Here is a 15,531-nt window from a genome sequence, read left to right on the forward strand (position 1 = left end):
GCCACTCCTGTACCTCTCCCAAATGGTGAAACTTAGACTTAATTTTCAGTTATCTTTGGTGTATCCCCTAGTCCACCTCATTTAAGTTACCTTCTTGGTTGCTGAAGTCATTTACTTTTGCGACTTCCGATATTAGGAACAGCATTTAATGTTTATTCCCACAGCTACCTCTTCCCATAGTCCTCATACTCCATGGGTAGAGCCCTGTGCAACTGCCTAGTTCTGCAAGCTGAGCCTTTTGGTTAAAGGAAGAAATTCAGTATTCTGGCCCTTTGGACTAGATTTAGGAGTTCTTAACCTGTGTTCTACAGACTCCCAGTAAGAAGTCTGTGAATTTCGATGGAAAAAAATTATACCTTTAACCTCAACTGAAATTTATCATTTCATTTAAGACTGTGGGAAACAAATCACAGCAGCATTAGCAATCCTTATATGAAATGACAGTATTTTCATATCACACTACAGGCTTTGCAAGCATCTCAAAATATTCTCATCACTAGCTTCAGAAAGATATTTGTTATACTTGCTGCCGAACGTGTTATTTAATGTGTAAAGAAGCACTCCTGTGTTACAAATTTATATTAATATCTTGATAACTGTATTTCAATATAATTGGTTTTCTTTGTAATTCTGTGCATTTATAAGCAATCTGAGAAGGGTCTATGGATTTCATTAGACTGTCAAAAAGTTCCATGGCACAAAAAAAGGTTAAGAATCCCTAGACTCTAAAGCCTCACTGACAACCAGCACAATTTTCTGAAATCGAATGCCTCCTATTCCTGGTGCTTCTCCAATTAGACCCTATAAAAAGCATTCTGGAATGCCGGCTTCTGGACTACAACTCCCAGAAAATGCTACGGCCCTGGGGCCTATCGGGAGTTAGTACAATAATTCCATCCAATGATTTTTGTGTTGTTTCTTGACAGCCTACGATTCCCGGCATGCATGGCGGCTGCTTATGCCTTGGGGACATTACGGACGCCGAGTTATTGCCGGGATCTGTAGTCGTTTCGTATATCTTGGGGGATTGCTTTCCTCTTATGGTGTCCGTGGGTGGGCTCGAGAAAAAAAGCAGGAAATACAGCAATTAAACAAACATGTCCCCTCCATCCGCCCGTACCGGCCGGGTTCCAGAGCGCGCGAGGGCGGAAGTGGTGGTGGCTGGCGCGGCCGGAAGTTCAGATCAGCTGATAGGGGAGGCGGTGCCGCAGCCACCTAGAGGCCCCGGCCGCCGAGTGCTTGGTCCGGGCCCTGAGTCTCCCGGACTGGCCACGATCCGCGTTCGCACCTCGCTGTTTGGCGAGGCTGGGTCCCGTATCTCTCCCAGGCTTGAGATCTTCCTCCGGCACGGCCGCCCTGAGCGCCCCGGCCACCCCCAGCCCCGGCTCGCCCCTCAGGCCCCGGGCCTCCCCGCAGTCCCCGGCCGGCGGCCCAGGCCCGGGATCCGCGGGGGGGGACCCGGCCCCGGGGGGTGCCGGTCCCATGGAGCTGATGTTCGCCGAGTGGGAGGATGGAGAGCGCTTCTCATTCGAGGATTCGGACCGCTTTGAGGAGGATTCGCTCTGTTCCTTCATCTCCGAGGCCGAGAGCCTCTGCCAGAACTGGCGGGGATGGCGCAAACAGTCAGCGGGGCCCAACTCTCCCACTGGCGGCGGTGGCGGAGGTGGCAGTGGCGGTACCAGAATGCGAGGTGAGGGTGAGCGGGAGGGGTGGGGAGCGTGGAGAGCAAGCAGTCCTGCTCTGGCTTTGCTTGGGAGCTGTCCGGGATCGGGAGCTGTCCCAGGCTTAGAACGGACTTCAGGACTCCCTTTTCCGGCCCTCCTGGGGTGGACTGCTTAAGGCAAGGCATTCTGGGGGCCTGGACAGATTCATTCCTTTCAGTCTTCTCTGCACTGGCGTCTGTGTGTGTCTGTGTGTGTGTGTGTGTGTGTGTGTGTGTGCGCGCGCGCGCGCGTGCGTTTATGTGCGTGTGTGAATGTGTATTAGAGGGATGGCAGAGAAATCCTGAGTTGGATAGGATTAGCAACAGAAAGTAGATTTTTTGTTGTACCTTTGCCTTGGAACTGCTCTCAGGGAGGGGACTCAGATTTTTTGTTCGGAATACTTACAGTTCAGCATGAGATAAATCAAAGTAGAAGAGAAGGGTATCTGGGCAGGTGGGAAATTGTGTCCGGAAGTACTGAAGAAGTGACCACTTGAAGTGTGTCACCTCATTGCAAAGTGCACTGGGATGTTCTTGCTTCAGGGTGATTATCTCCAATCCCAGCTGCACCAAAAAGATGGGGTCTCACCTGGCGGAAAGTGGAGGTGAACTGGCCTGTGAGAGGTGCTTCCATAGTCCATAGGTTTAGACCAGAGCCTTCTCTCCTGGCCACAAATGAACATCTGTCAGAGCCAAGGCTGGGACCACTGGATTGGAGCCTTAGGTTTTCACCATTTGGGGTCTGGGGAAGAGTGAGGGTAATTGTCTCTGGGTTCTCCTTATAAAATATTTTTGTTGAGTTTCGCTGTGAATTTCTCTTTGGGTCTTTCAGTGAATAAACTGATTAGTGTGGGGAAGAATTTTGCTTTTATTAAAGGGGTAGAAGGGACAGTGATGCATAAAAGAAGCTCCAGAAGCCTCAAGACTCAGAACATCCTTTCCCTGCCTTTCTCATGGTACAGTTTTTGTCCTAGGCTTCCATGGAGGCTGGCTTTCTTCACCTTCCTTCTCTCAGAAGTTAAGGGGTAGGATTTGTGTGATTCTACTCTGGCCATCCCAAGAGTCTTGTTTTCCAAACCGCACAGCCGAAGTTTCTGGCACCCTTTTGGGATAGAGAGAAATTTGCATGTGTCACTGTTTAGGAGTAGTGGTATTCAACTTATTGGAGAGAGAGCACATGCTGTGTGTGTGTGCATGCACACACACACACATACAGATCATGGGCAGTTTCACTGTGGGTCTGCGATGGCCTCCCTGCTTCTTTCATATTTGCTCCCTTGGGGGGTGGTAACTGAATGGTGGCAAAGAGTTTCACTGAATTGGTATCTACCTGGACAGGTTAAAATCTGGAAAATCATGGCATTTCCACCCCTTTTCCCCAACCCCAGGCTACCCTCAGTTGCTCGCTTGTAAAAGAAGGGATTTAGCATGATTGTTCACTAAACCCACAACTTCTCTAATAAAAAAAGAAGGGGTTTAATTTTTGTTTAAGGTTTCATTCAGCGCCATGATTTTCCGATCTGTTTTCTAATCTAACTTGCGATTTGGTGAGGTATGGAGTCTGTTGTGTTACCACCGCTTTTTGATTAAAACAGTGTGGAGAACCTTCTGAAGTGGTAACTCTATCCTACTCCAGGTGATTCCAGGAGTAGCAGCTAGGTTCCTCTGGGATAATCTATCTCCCTACCAGGCTTTCCAGTGTGGGAAGTCAGAGTTCAGGTGTGCCAACAGCAAGCAACCTCTCTTGCTTCTGCAATTCCTCTCTTAATTCTTCTGGGCTTGTTCCTATCTTCCCTCCTTCGATGGGGACTTGGAGTCAGCTAGAGAAAAAAGGGATTGTAAAAAAGCAGTCAGAGAATGCCAGGGGAGGTACAGTAATAGTGTAATATGAATCTAAAGTACTGATAATTGGGAAATTAGGTATGAGCCATGTGAGAGGGGTCACTTGCTAGGGTCCTGGAACACAGCTATCTGGCCAGCAGTTTCCTGGAATATTCCTGGTATATTCTGTTCAGACCTTAGATAGCAGGCTGAGGGTTGGGATTGTCTAGCTGCCTTCCCCCAGATGGAGTCTTTAGGGTTAGTCTGGAAGGAGGGTTCCTTGGTTTTTCATCCAGGTCCCCCCTTTATTTCATAGTGAAGGTGGGACCCAGGATGTAGCACTGGCATTGTGCCAAGTAATCCTGTCCCCTATTCATTTTTCCTTCTCTTTCCCCCACCCTAATCTTTATTTCCAAAGATGGACTGGTGATTCCACTGGTGGAGCTGTCAGCAAAGCAGGTGGCATTTCACATCCCATTTGAAGTGGTAGAGAAAGTTTACCCCCCAGTGCCTGAGCAGCTACAGCTCCGAATTGCTTTTTGGAGCTTCCCTGAGAATGAAGAGGATATTCGGTGAGGCGGAGAGGGTTGGAACTAAAGGACCAGTAGTGGGGAGTGGGGTCCTAATATCCCACACTGTCTACTAGCTTTCCCCAGAACAAAGGAGATATTGTGTTTGGGGCTGTGGTGAGAGGAAGACAAGGGGAGGAGGGAGTGCCTAGGATTTTCCCCAAGAGGGAGTTACACTGGGGAGAGAGCCTGGGGCATTGTGGTCTCTGTTAGGGTCTGTTGAAGGTTATTTGCTGAGTTGTGGCCGTGTCCTCTTCTTCATCCTCAGGCTGTATTCGTGCCTGGCCAATGGCAGTGCAGATGAGTTCCAGCGAGGGGACCAGCTCTTCCGCATGAGGGCTGTGAAGGACCCATTGCAAATAGGTGAGGGTCCTATCATGCCCTATGACACCCCCTGCTCCTCCCACCCCCTGTGTTCTGAGTCATGGACTCACTGCAAGAACCTGGAGCAGGTTGTCTGAATAACTGCAGGATCAGGGTCAAGGGAGGGGGGCCCACATCTTGGCAGCTCTCTCTGACCGTGTCCGTGTTTCTGCCCAGGGTTCCACCTGAGTGCTACAGTGGTGCCTCCCCAGATGGTCCCCCCCAAAGGGGCCTACAACGTGGCTGTGATGTTCGACCGCTGCCGGGTCACTTCCTGCAGCTGCACCTGTGGGGCTGGGGCCAAATGGTGCACCCACGTCGTGGCACTCTGTCTCTTCCGCATCCATAACGTGAGGCCCTCCCAATTTCTCCCAGCCCTGTCCTACGCTCTGTCCTCCCCTTCTCTGCTCTATGTCTGGCCACAGTGTCAGCCGCAGGGCCTTTCCTACTCTGCCTCTCTGTCCCCAGCTCCAGCTCCAGTAAGTCTTTTCTCAGATTGTTCTGTTTTTCTCTGTGTCCCCTTCAGGCTTCTGCAGTCTGTCTGCGTGCCCCAGTCTCAGAGTCTCTATCACGGCTGCAGAGGGACCAGCTGCAGAAGTTTGCTCAGTATCTCATCAGTGAGCTCCCCCAGCAGGTGAGGCAGGTTGGCATCCCCCTCTCCAGCTAGTTCAGGTCTAGCTCCAGGTCTGTGTGCCAGTCCTCCTCCTGGGCCCAGGCCTCCTTGGGTTCATTTGTGCCTTACTCTCTCTGTCTTTGTTCCTCTCCCCCTCAGATACTCCCCACAGCCCAGCGTCTCCTGGATGAACTTCTCTCCTCCCAGTCAACAGCCATCAATACAGTGTGTGGAGCCCCAGGTGAGTGTGGTGGGAAAGAAGGTCAGTAGGAAGAAAGCAAGCTGGGGGTATGGGGTAACGTTTACTAAAAGCTTGCTGTTGGCAGGCGAATCCAGGCCCCTATCTCTAGATGACTGACTGCCTGTTGCCCCCAGACCCCACAGCAGGGCCCTCAGCCTCGGACCAGAGCACTTGGTATTTGGATGAGTCAACACTCACCGACAACATCAAGAAGACACTGCACAAGTTCTGTGGTCCCTCCCCTGTGGTGTTCAGGTAAACTGGGTCTTTTCCTACCTATGCCTGGTGGAACTAGAAGCACCCCTTAGGCACTCAACAGATCTTTGTTCTACTAATACCCATGTCTCTCACCTTTTATTCCTGCACTGGCTCAGTGCAGAGGATGTTCACTCACGTTGACTAAGGAGTTAACTCATGATGGTAATTGTATACAGCCACATAGTGACCTGCTCTTATCTAGTTAGAACAAGAGTTACTTTCTTCCTTTGGAGATAGGGAAACTGAGGCAGAGAAAGATTAAGAATTTTTGTCATGGTCATCCTTTTTTCCCCATATTTTGTACTTTGGGTCAGGATCCTCTTTATGTCAAAGCACTGTTCCATTTGCTTTATTCAGCCCCAATTTAGTGTCATCATTTTCTACTTTTGCAGTGATGTAAACTCCATGTATCTGTCTTCCACGGAGCCTCCAGCTGCTGCTGAATGGGCCTGTCTGCTGCGCCCTCTGAGAGGCCGGGAGCCAGAGGGCGTTTGGAACCTGCTTAGCATTGTGCGGGAAATGTTCAAGCGGAGGGACAGTAATGCTGCCCCCTTGTTGGAAATCCTCACTGACCAGTGCCTCACCTATGAGCAAGTAATTCTCCAGAGTTGGGGAGCCCCATGCTTATTCATTCTCTGCCTCCCTTAACTTCATTCCCCTCTTTCTGACATGTACGCTGGTGAGGGCTACTATGTCTTTCTCAGGGCTATTAGGTGCATCTCATAGCCCTCTTTGTTTCCAGATAACAGGTTGGTGGTACAGTGTGCGCACCTCAGCCTCCCACAGCAGCGCCAGTGGTCACACGGGCCGTAGCAATGGGCAGTCCGAGGTGGCAGCACATGCCTGTGCCAGCATGTGTGATGAGATGGTCACACTGTGGAGGCTGGCCGTGCTGGACCCTGCCCTCAGCCCCCAGCGGTGAGTCTCCTCCCTGGGCTCACCACAGCACTGAGACCAGGTCAGCCCAGGACAGACCGAGCCCATATCTCCTTGTACACACACAGGCATACCGTTATCCTAGTCCTCGGGAAGTGGGGATGCTGGACACTTGAGTTACCGGTGGTTTATGAGTCCTCTTTCTAAGAGGCTTTCTTCCTTCCTTCCCCTAAATAGCACCCACTTTCCATAGTTCCTTGAGTTTGGGACTGATGTCTGTGGGGTTGGCTCAAGAAAGGCTTCCCTGCATCCTTTCCCCATGCCCGTCTTCCTAGGGTATATGTCTTCTCCATTCCTTCCTTTCCCTTCTCAGTGCAGAGTGTAGCCTCCCAGCAGCCTCCTGCCCCTTGTTCCCACAGCCGCCGGGAACTGTGTGCACAGCTGCGACAGTGGCAACTGAAGGTGATTGAGAATGTGAAGCGGGGGCAGCACAAGAAGACACTGGAGCGGCTCTTTCCTGGCTTCCGGCCGGCAGTGGAGGCTTGCTACTTTAACTGGGAAGAAGCTTACCCACTTCCTGGTGTCACCTACAGTGGCACAGATCGGAAGCTGGCACTGTGCTGGGCCCGGGCCCTGCCGCCTCGGCCAGGCGCTTCCCGCTCAGGGGGCCTGGAGGAATCCAGGGACCGGCCCCGACCTCTTCCTGCTGAGCCAACTGTGCGGCCCAAGGAGCCTGGGGCCAAGCGCAAGGGATTGGGTGAGGGGGTCCCCTCGTCACAGCGGGGTCCCCGCCGCCTCTCGGCTGAGGGGGGAGACAAAACCCTGCATAAGATGGGTCCAGGTGGGGGCAAAGCCAAGGCACTGGGCGGGGCTGGCAGTGGGGGCAAGGGCTCAGCAGGCAGCGGGAGCAAGCGAAGGCTGAGCAGTGAAGACAGCTCCTTGGAGCCAGATCTGGCGGAGATGAGCCTGGATGATAGCAGCCTGGCCCTGGGTGCTGAGGCCAGCACCTTTGGCGGATTCCCTGAGAGCCCTCCACCATGCCCTCCTCCTGGTGGCCCCCGAGGCCCTTCTACCTTCCTCCCTGACCCCTCAGATACCTATGAAGAAGATGGTGGCGTGTACTTCTCAGAGGGGCCTGAGCTTCCCACACCCTCTGCTCGCCCTCTTGGCCTACTGCCCAGGGAGATCTGTACCCGGGATGACCTCCCTTCCACCAATGAGTGTGGCAATGGTCTCCCCAAGACCAAAGAAGCAGCCCCTGCAGTTGGAGAGGAGGATGACGACTACCAGGCATATTATCTGAATGCCCAGGACGGGGCTGGGGGCGAGGAGGAGAAGGCCGAGGGTGGGGCCGGGGAGGAGCACGACCTGTTTGCCGGACTGAAGCCACTGGAACAGGAGAGCCGCATGGAGGTGAGAGGACTGAGGGGTTGAGGTCAGGAGGGCTGGGTGCCCCTTAGCCACAGCTGGGCAGGGCCATCTGGCCCAGCAGCCTGCCTGGAGACTCCTGTAGCAAGCGCCTAACTGGCATCCCTGTCTGCAGTACATTCTCTTCACTATTTCCATTCCAGTGATTTTTCTGAAATGTCTGATTGTGCCACTCCCCTGCTAAAAACTCTTCAGTGGTTTCCTATTGATAAAAATGAAGGCCCTTGGTATGGCCTACAATGTTCCACTTAATCTGATCTTTGCCTGCTTTTCCAGCCTCTTCTAGCTACCCTGTCCTTCATGCTCGTCTGCTGAACCACTTCCTGAAGCATGCTTGCTCTCTCTAGCATCCATACTTTTGCACAGATTAGCCTTTCTGCCTGGAATGCTCTTCCCTTACTTTGCCCTAGCTCCTGCTCCTTCTTCAGGTCTCAGATCTTAGAGATCACTTCCTCTAGGAAGCCTTCCCTGATAATGCCTTCCTCCCCAAGGCCCAGTGAGGTATCCTACCCATCTACTCCCCTCCTGACCTTTCCCAGTAGTAGCCAGTGTCAAACTGGCTTGTGTGTTCATGTGTCTCTCTCTAACTGGACTGTGAGCTCCTATGGTAGACCCAAGACCAGCATAGGGCCCAGCATAGAACACATTAAGGAATGTTTGCTCAGTGAGGGAGCACAGTATCCTGTCTCTGGCAGTTAGGGCTTCAAACTGTCTGGTGCCCATGTTCTCTCTCCAGGTATTATTTGCCTGTGCTGAGGCCCTGCATGCGCATGGCTACAGCAATGAGGCCTCCCGTCTCACCGTGGAGCTTGCCCAGGACCTGCTAGCCAACCCACCCGACCTCAAGGTAGAGCCGCCCCCTGCCAAGGTGAGAGAGACCCCTGTCCCCTCCCCACCCCCACTTATCCCTGGCCCTCTCCCTTGCCCCACCCCAAGTGAGAGCCTCCTTCTACCTCCACCAAGATGAGTCAGACTCATCCGCATGCCACCCTGTGCTTCCCTCTCTAGGGCAAGAAGAACAAAGTATCCACGAGCCGTCAAACCTGGGTGGCTACCAACACTCTGACCAAGGCAGCCTTCCTGTTGACAGTGCTAAGTGAGCGTCCAGAGCACCACAACCTGGCCTTCCGAATTGGCATGTTTGCCTTGGAGCTACAGCGGCCCCCGGCTTCTACCAAGGCCTTGGAGGTCAGACAACAAATCTGAGCCTTGTGTCTCATTCTTCAGAGCCTTGCACCTTGATCTCCATTGAGGTACTGGACATCTGAACTCCTTCCTATGCCCCCAGGTGAAACTGGCATACCAGGAGTCTGAGGTGGCCGCCCTGCTCAAGAAGATCCCTTTGGGGCCGAGTGAGATGAGCACCATGCGGTGCCGGGCAGAGGAGCTCCGGGAAGGGACACTCTGTGACTATCGGCCTGTGTTGCCCCTCATGCTGGCCAGTTTCATCTTTGACGTTCTCTGTACTCCAGGTATGGTGCCTGGCTCTACAGCACGTGGGGAACTGGAGTAGGGTAGCTTTCTCTAAGGAAAAACCAAGAGCCCCAAGGCTTTGAATCGCCTTTAGGACCCATCAGGTACTTTCATGGGTAGGTCTGGGATGATGAGGGTCTTGGCTTCCCTTTCATTCTTTCCCATGACACTGCTGTCTGCCTGACTTACCCCAACTTTCATCTAGTGGTTTCTCCCACGGGTTCCCGGCCCCCAAGTCGCAACTGGAACAATGAGATGCCTGGGGATGAGGAGCTGGGATTTGAAGCAGCAGTTGCTGCCTTGGGTGAGTCTGTTTGTGTCTTGAGCACCCCAGGCCTTGAAGGACAAGAGACATGGGCCCTGTTCCTATGGGGCTCATATGGTAATATGAGAGCCAGGATGACAGGTATGAGCCAACTAGTGCCTATGAGACATACAAGAATTGATGGCAAAACTGTGTGCTCTGGGTGTTGGGTGTTGTAAAAAGGGCAGCAAACAAAAATCTAGGGAAAGACCTCAAGGAGGTGGTAGAATTTGGAATGTGGGTTAAAAGATCAGTAAGTTCTAGATAGGGGAACACCATGAATAAAGACACAGTGGCAATCAAGTATTCATGAGGGTGAAGAGCCCACCTTTCCTAAAGTAATGGGTACAAACTGGGTAGGTAGATAGACTGGATTATGAAGGTCTCGAGAAGCAAACCAAGGCTTAGGCAACGGGAACCTTCCGTAGGTTGGACCAAGAGATTCCCTTACCTCACACACTGGTGGCTGGGGTGGCCTGGCCTGTTTTCTTTGCGGTCTTGGGAGTTATGGCTGTTCTCAGTCCCCACAAGGCCCCCTCCTCACAGGCATGAAAACAACAGTGAGCGAGGCAGAGCATCCCCTTCTGTGTGAGGGCACGCGTCGGGAGAAGGGTGACCTGGCACTGGCACTAATGATCACTTATAAGGATGACCAGGCCAAGCTCAAGAAGGTAAGGGACTGAAGTACTGGGCCATTGACAGGCAGAGAGAGCACATTTCGCTGTCTTTCTCAGGATGTTTCCTGTACAATGAGAAAAGTGCTAGTCTGTCCATAGGAAGTAAGTAGGGAATCTTGGAGACACCTCATAAAGAATGAGAGAGACCAATGGTTCTTATAGGAGTGTGTGGGCATGGGGTAGAAGAGAAGCAGAGGGCATAAAGTCACTCACTCATTCGTTCATTTCAATATTTATTGAATTACCTGTACACTTAGCACTTAAGTGTCATGGAGGACACTTATGTAAGATAAGCCAGCTCCTGTCTTCTAGGAGGTATCCTATAGTTATACTTGGGGAAGGCTTCCTAGAAGAGGTAGCTTTGGGCTGTTTCAAGGAGAAAAGAAGGTAATAGAAACTGGAGATAAAGATGTATCCTGTCACTGTTTCTCTGGCCTCCAGATCTTAGACAAACTCTTGGACCGGGAGAGTCAGACTCATAAGCCACAGACGCTGAGTTCGTTCTACTCATCTAGCCGCCCTGCCACAGCCAGCCAGAGGTCTCCTTCAAAGCACGGGGGCCCGTCTGCTCCAGGGGCCCTGCAGCCACTGACCTCAGGCTCTGCAGGGCCTGCTCAGCCAGGGAGTGTGGCAGGGGCTGGGCCGGGCCCCACTGAGGGCTTCACAGAGAAGAATGTGCCTGGTGAGGTGGGGGCACTGGGCAGGGGGGATGAATGGTATGGAACCATGTTGGGGTCCCTTTTCCTGGGTTCATCCCAGATCCTATTTTCCCCATCTAGAGAGTTCCCCACATTCCCCCTGTGAGGGCCTTCCATCTGAAGCAGCTTTGGCCCTAAGGCCAGAGGGAAAGGTTCCAAGCCGCCTGGCGCTTGGCAGTCGTGGAGGCTACAATGGACGGGGCTGGGGCTCCCCGGGACGGCCTAAAAAGAAGCACACTGGTATGACAGCCCCTGGGATGGTATGGAGGGAAGGGTATTCCTAAAGGCTGGAGTCTAATCATTCTCATTACTTCGGGGACTGTCTTGTCTTGGGTCAGGCATGGCCAGCATTGACAGCAGTGCCCCTGAAACAACATCGGATAGTTCTCCCACCCTCAGCCGAAGGCCACTTCGAGGGGGCTGGGCCCCCACCTCCTGGGGTCGAGGACAGGACAGTGACAGCATTAGCAGCTCTTCCTCGGACTCCCTGGGCTCCTCGTCCTCCAGTGGAAGTCGCCGGGCCAGTGCTAGTGGAGGGGCCCGGGCCAAAACAGTTGAAGTTGGCAGGTCAGTGGGAAGAAATGCGCATCTCCTCTGATCTGGCCCCCACCCAGAGCCAGAACCCCAGTATAATCCAACCATTGTCCCCCAATGCCCTTACCTACCTGGTCCTTCCTCACCAGACACCCATTTCAAAGAAACCCCAATCCCTGTCCCTACACCATTGCCCCTTCAGGTACAAGGGCCGCCGCCCCGAGAGTCATGCCCCCCATGTACCCAATCAGCCATCAGAGGCAGCTGCACACTTCTACTTTGAGCTGGCGAAGACGGTGCTGATCAAGGCAGGGGGCAACAGCAGCACTTCCATTTTCACACATCCATCTTCCTCAGGGGGCCACCAGGGTCCTCACCGCAACCTGCACCTTTGCGCTTTCGAGATTGGGCTTTATGCCCTTGGCCTGCACAACTTTGTTTCACCCAACTGGCTCTCACGTACCTATTCTTCCCACGTTTCTTGGATTACAGGTAAATCCAATGTCCTGATTTGGATATGGGAGGGGGGTTAATTGATGGAGATGAGAGCCTCTGTGGAGTTACCAATATGGAAGGAGAGATCACATTCTCACTCCCCAGTGGTGCCCACACTAACCTCCCTCTGGTCTTCTCTCCTTTTCCTGAAGGTCAGGCTATGGAGATTGGCAGCGCAGCCCTGACTATATTGGTAGAATGCTGGGATGGGCACCTGACGCCCCCTGAGGTTGCATCCCTGGCTGACAGGGCATCACGGGCACGAGACTCGAATATGGTGAGGGCAGCAGCAGAGCTAGCCCTAAGCTGCCTGCCTCATGCCCATGCATTGAACCCCAATGAGATCCAGCGGGCCCTGGTGCAGTGCAAGGAGCAGGTATTTCTACAGGCAATCTGGGAGCCATCTGGGTAGAGAGGTTGGGCGTGGAGAAAGCTGAGGGCCCAGCTCGATTCCTATGTCCCAGCATTTGCAAGCTTTCCAGTTTGTTCTCTGATGTGCTTTCACATCTATCTTTCCTTTTTATCTTACAACTCTTAACATTAGGATTATTCCTATTTTGCGATAAAGAAATGGAGGCCCATAGTTTAGGGATCAAGATAATCACCCAGGATGGGATCCTTAGGGAAGGCCTCAGGGATGATGGGACTTGGATGGGAGGTGGTAGTTAATTGGTTTAAAATGCGACTAAAATCTGGATCTTCATTCCTATTGGTCAGCAAGTATTTGTTCAGTGTCTGTGTGAAGATCTCACTGCTCTAATGCTAGCTCTGAGCATTTGCCCCAACCTCTGATGCTTCCCTGGGAACCAGTCAACTCTGAGGGAGATGGTGGAATGTCATCTGAAACCGACCCTGGGGTATATTAGGTGAAGCTCTTGCTCCTTAACCCTCTGTGCTCCTCCCTTCCAGGATAACCTGATGTTGGAGAAGGCCTGCATGGCAGTGGAAGAGGCGGCTAAGGGTGGGGGCGTGTACCCCGAAGTGTTGTTTGAGGTTGCTCACCAGTGGTTCTGGCTATATGAGCAAACAGCAGGTGGCTCATCCACAGCCCGTGAGGGGGCTACAAGCTGTAGTGCCAATGGGATCAGGGCAGCTGGGGAGGCTGGGCGGGGGCTGCCAGAGGGCAGGGGGGGCCCGGGGACTGAGCCAGTTACAGTGGCAGCAGCAGTGACAGCAGCAGCCACGGTGGTGCCAGTCATCTCGGTGGGGTCCAGTTTATATCCGGGTCCAGGACTGGGGCATGGCCACTCCCCTGGCCTGCACCCCTACACTGCTCTACAGCCCCATCTGCCCTGCAGCCCCCAGTACCTCACCCACCCAGCTCACCCTGCCCACCCCATGCCTCACATACCCCGGCCTGCCGTCTTCCCCGTGCCCAGCTCTGCATACCCACAGGTGAGACCAGTGTTCTACTGGGGAGTGGGGCAAATGGGAGGACACTGGGAGCTCATGGGGGGTTGGAGTAGGATACTCTGGGAGAATGACAGGCTGTCCACGAGTCCTGGTGAGGTTGTGGGAGTCTGGGGGACCCAGCCCAAATAAGATAAGAAATCTAGGGATACCCAGTTGTGGACAGAGTAGGAGACACATCCTAATATAACTTGGTATCTTCCTTTGCTTTGTTCTCTGCCTCTAGGGTGTGCATCCTGCATTCCTGGGGGCTCAGTATCCTTATTCAGTGACTCCCCCCTCACTTGCTGCCACTGCTGTGTCTTTCCCCGTCCCTTCCATGGCACCCATCACAGTACATCCCTATCACACAGAGCCAGGGCTCCCACTGCCCACCAGTGTGGCCTGTGAGTTGTGGGGACAGGGAACAGGTGAATGGAAGGGAGGTATATTGGGCAGAGGAGGTGGGAAGGGAATTTTCTCTGTCCCGCTTTGGGCTCTGAGTTTCTCACGTGGCTTTTATCTCACCCTCAGTGAGCAGTGTCCATCCAGCGTCCACGTTTCCAGCCATCCAGGGTGCCTCACTGCCAGCCCTGACCACCCAGCCCAGCCCCCTGGTGAGCGGGGGTTTTCCACCACCCGAGGAGGAGACTCACAGTCAGCCTGTCAACCCACACAGCTTACACCACCTGCATGCCGCCTACCGTGTTGGTGAGAGGGGGCCCCTTTTTTGTGCCCCTACCTGCAATTGTGCCAGAGGCTCTTTAGTGACTCCCCCACTCCCACTAGCTCGTAATTTGTTTACTGTGGGGTCAGGTACCAGGGGAAGAGGGTGAAGAGGATGCATGCCTACCATGTGCCCTTCCTTCTCTCCCAGGAATGCTGGCACTGGAGATGCTGGGTCGCCGGGCACACAATGACCACCCCAACAACTTTTCCCGCTCCCCCCCATACACTGATGATGTCAAATGGTTGCTGGGGCTGGCAGCAAAGCTGGGTAACACCTCCCCTCCCCAGGACCATTGCCCCCCCCCCCCAATCCCCCTACCTTCCTATCCCAGACCTCCTTCCTAGCTCTTGCTCAGAGTTGAGGCCTTGGTCGGGTATGTGTGCGTGCGCGGGGGGCAGGGGGTCAACTCAGCTCCTTGGGTGGAGGGAGGCTCTCTGCCAGGCCAGAGCTGAGAGATAAAAGTTGGGTCCCTAGGGCAGAGGTGGCCACCCCCGTCTCATGCCCCTCCCCCTGCCCCCCAGGAGTGAACTACGTGCACCAGTTCTGTGTGGGGGCAGCCAAGGGGGTGCTGAGCCCGTTTGTGCTGCAGGAGATCGTCATGGAGACGCTGCAGCGGCTGAGCCCCGCTCATGCCCACAACCACCTGCGCGCCCCGGCCTTCCACCAACTGGTGCAGCGCTGCCAGCAGGCGTACATGCAGGTGACAACCCAGGAAGTGCGCAGCAGGGTGGAGCACCTTCTGGGCAGTCACGGAACAGATCACCTGACATGCAAGGGAGGAGGGGCCTGGTTCTGTGTCCAGTGGCTCACTCTCCCCCTCACGTCCTCCTCCAGTACATCCACCACCGCTTGATCCACCTGACCCCTGCCGACTACGACGACTTTGTGAACGCGATCCGCAGTGCCCGCAGCGCCTTCTGCTTGACGCCCATGGGCATGATGCAGTTCAACGACATCCTACAGAACCTCAAGCGCAGCAAACAGACCAAGGAGTTGTGGCAGCGGGTCTCACTCGAGATGACCACCTTCTCCCCCTGAGCCTGGCCCCTCTAGGGCCCTATATGGGGACACAGGCCTGTGGCTATGGGGCCCCCGCACACAGGGGGAGTGAATCTTGGCTGGACAGATCATCCCCACTCAGTTCCCTGGTCACCCAGACTGGCAGCTGCTCATGGGCTGTAGCTTGGGGCCAAGATGTCTCAGACCCTAGAAGCCTAGGGTTGGAAGAGACAACTCTGTCGGGGAGGGGGCATTGGGTGGCCTCTGGTATTTATTTGGCATTTATAAATATATAAACTCCTTTTTTATTCTAGTCTGCCTGGGTCTCTCCCTTCTTTCCCTCCATGTGCAGCTGAACGTT

At 53.8% G+C, this 15,531-nt stretch overlaps 1 protein-coding gene across 10 annotated transcripts; it reads left to right on the top strand.

The window, feature by feature from the left end:
• The first annotated feature begins 1,194 nt into the window (after window positions 1-1,194).
• On the top strand, window positions 1,195-15,486 carry ZSWIM8 (zinc finger SWIM-type containing 8). 10 transcript variants are annotated; one of them, XM_037804271.1, is made up of 26 exons: window positions 1,195-1,690; window positions 3,942-4,095; window positions 4,361-4,455; window positions 4,633-4,805; window positions 4,982-5,089; window positions 5,228-5,309; window positions 5,444-5,564; window positions 5,960-6,161; window positions 6,310-6,485; window positions 6,863-7,856; window positions 8,608-8,739; window positions 8,880-9,059; window positions 9,160-9,343; window positions 9,550-9,648; window positions 10,195-10,319; window positions 10,767-11,007; window positions 11,105-11,263; window positions 11,362-11,590; window positions 11,760-12,049; window positions 12,205-12,329; window positions 12,962-13,447; window positions 13,689-13,872; window positions 13,976-14,152; window positions 14,319-14,438; window positions 14,761-14,871; window positions 15,006-15,486. In XM_037804271.1, the coding sequence occupies exons 1-26, from the start codon at window positions 1,483-1,485 to the stop codon at window positions 15,464-15,466; spliced, it is 5,616 nt and encodes a 1,871-aa protein (XP_037660199.1). In that variant the 5' UTR covers window positions 1,195-1,482; the 3' UTR covers window positions 15,467-15,486. The 10 variants fall into 10 exon arrangements, with proteins under 10 accessions (XP_037660199.1, XP_037660197.1, XP_037660196.1 ...); XM_037804269.1 differs by having other exon boundaries at window positions 8,608-8,718; window positions 12,205-12,428; XM_037804268.1 differs by having other exon boundaries at window positions 1,196-1,690; window positions 12,205-12,428.
• Window positions 15,487-15,531: the final 45 nt, after the last annotated feature.

The sequence above is a fragment of the Choloepus didactylus genome, chromosome 15, assembly GCF_015220235.1.
Source record: "Choloepus didactylus isolate mChoDid1 chromosome 15, mChoDid1.pri, whole genome shotgun sequence".
NCBI classification, from domain to species: domain Eukaryota; kingdom Metazoa; phylum Chordata; class Mammalia; order Pilosa; family Megalonychidae; genus Choloepus; species Choloepus didactylus.

What these genes read in the sequence shown, in the direction of transcription:
- ZSWIM8 (XM_037804268.1), top strand. Translation starts at nt 1,483, where the DNA reads ATGGAGCTGATGTTCGCCGAGTGGGAGGATGGAGAGCGCTTCTCATTC. An exon ending in TACAGTGTGTGGAGCCCCAG is followed by an intron (nt 5,310 to 5,443) that starts GTGAGTGTGGTG and finishes TGTTGCCCCCAG; the next exon opens with ACCCCACAGCAGGGCCCTCA. An exon ending in GGGGCTGGCAGCAAAGCTGG is followed by an intron (nt 14,439 to 14,760) that starts GTAACACCTCCC and finishes TTTGTGCTGCAG; the next exon opens with GAGATCGTCATGGAGACGCT.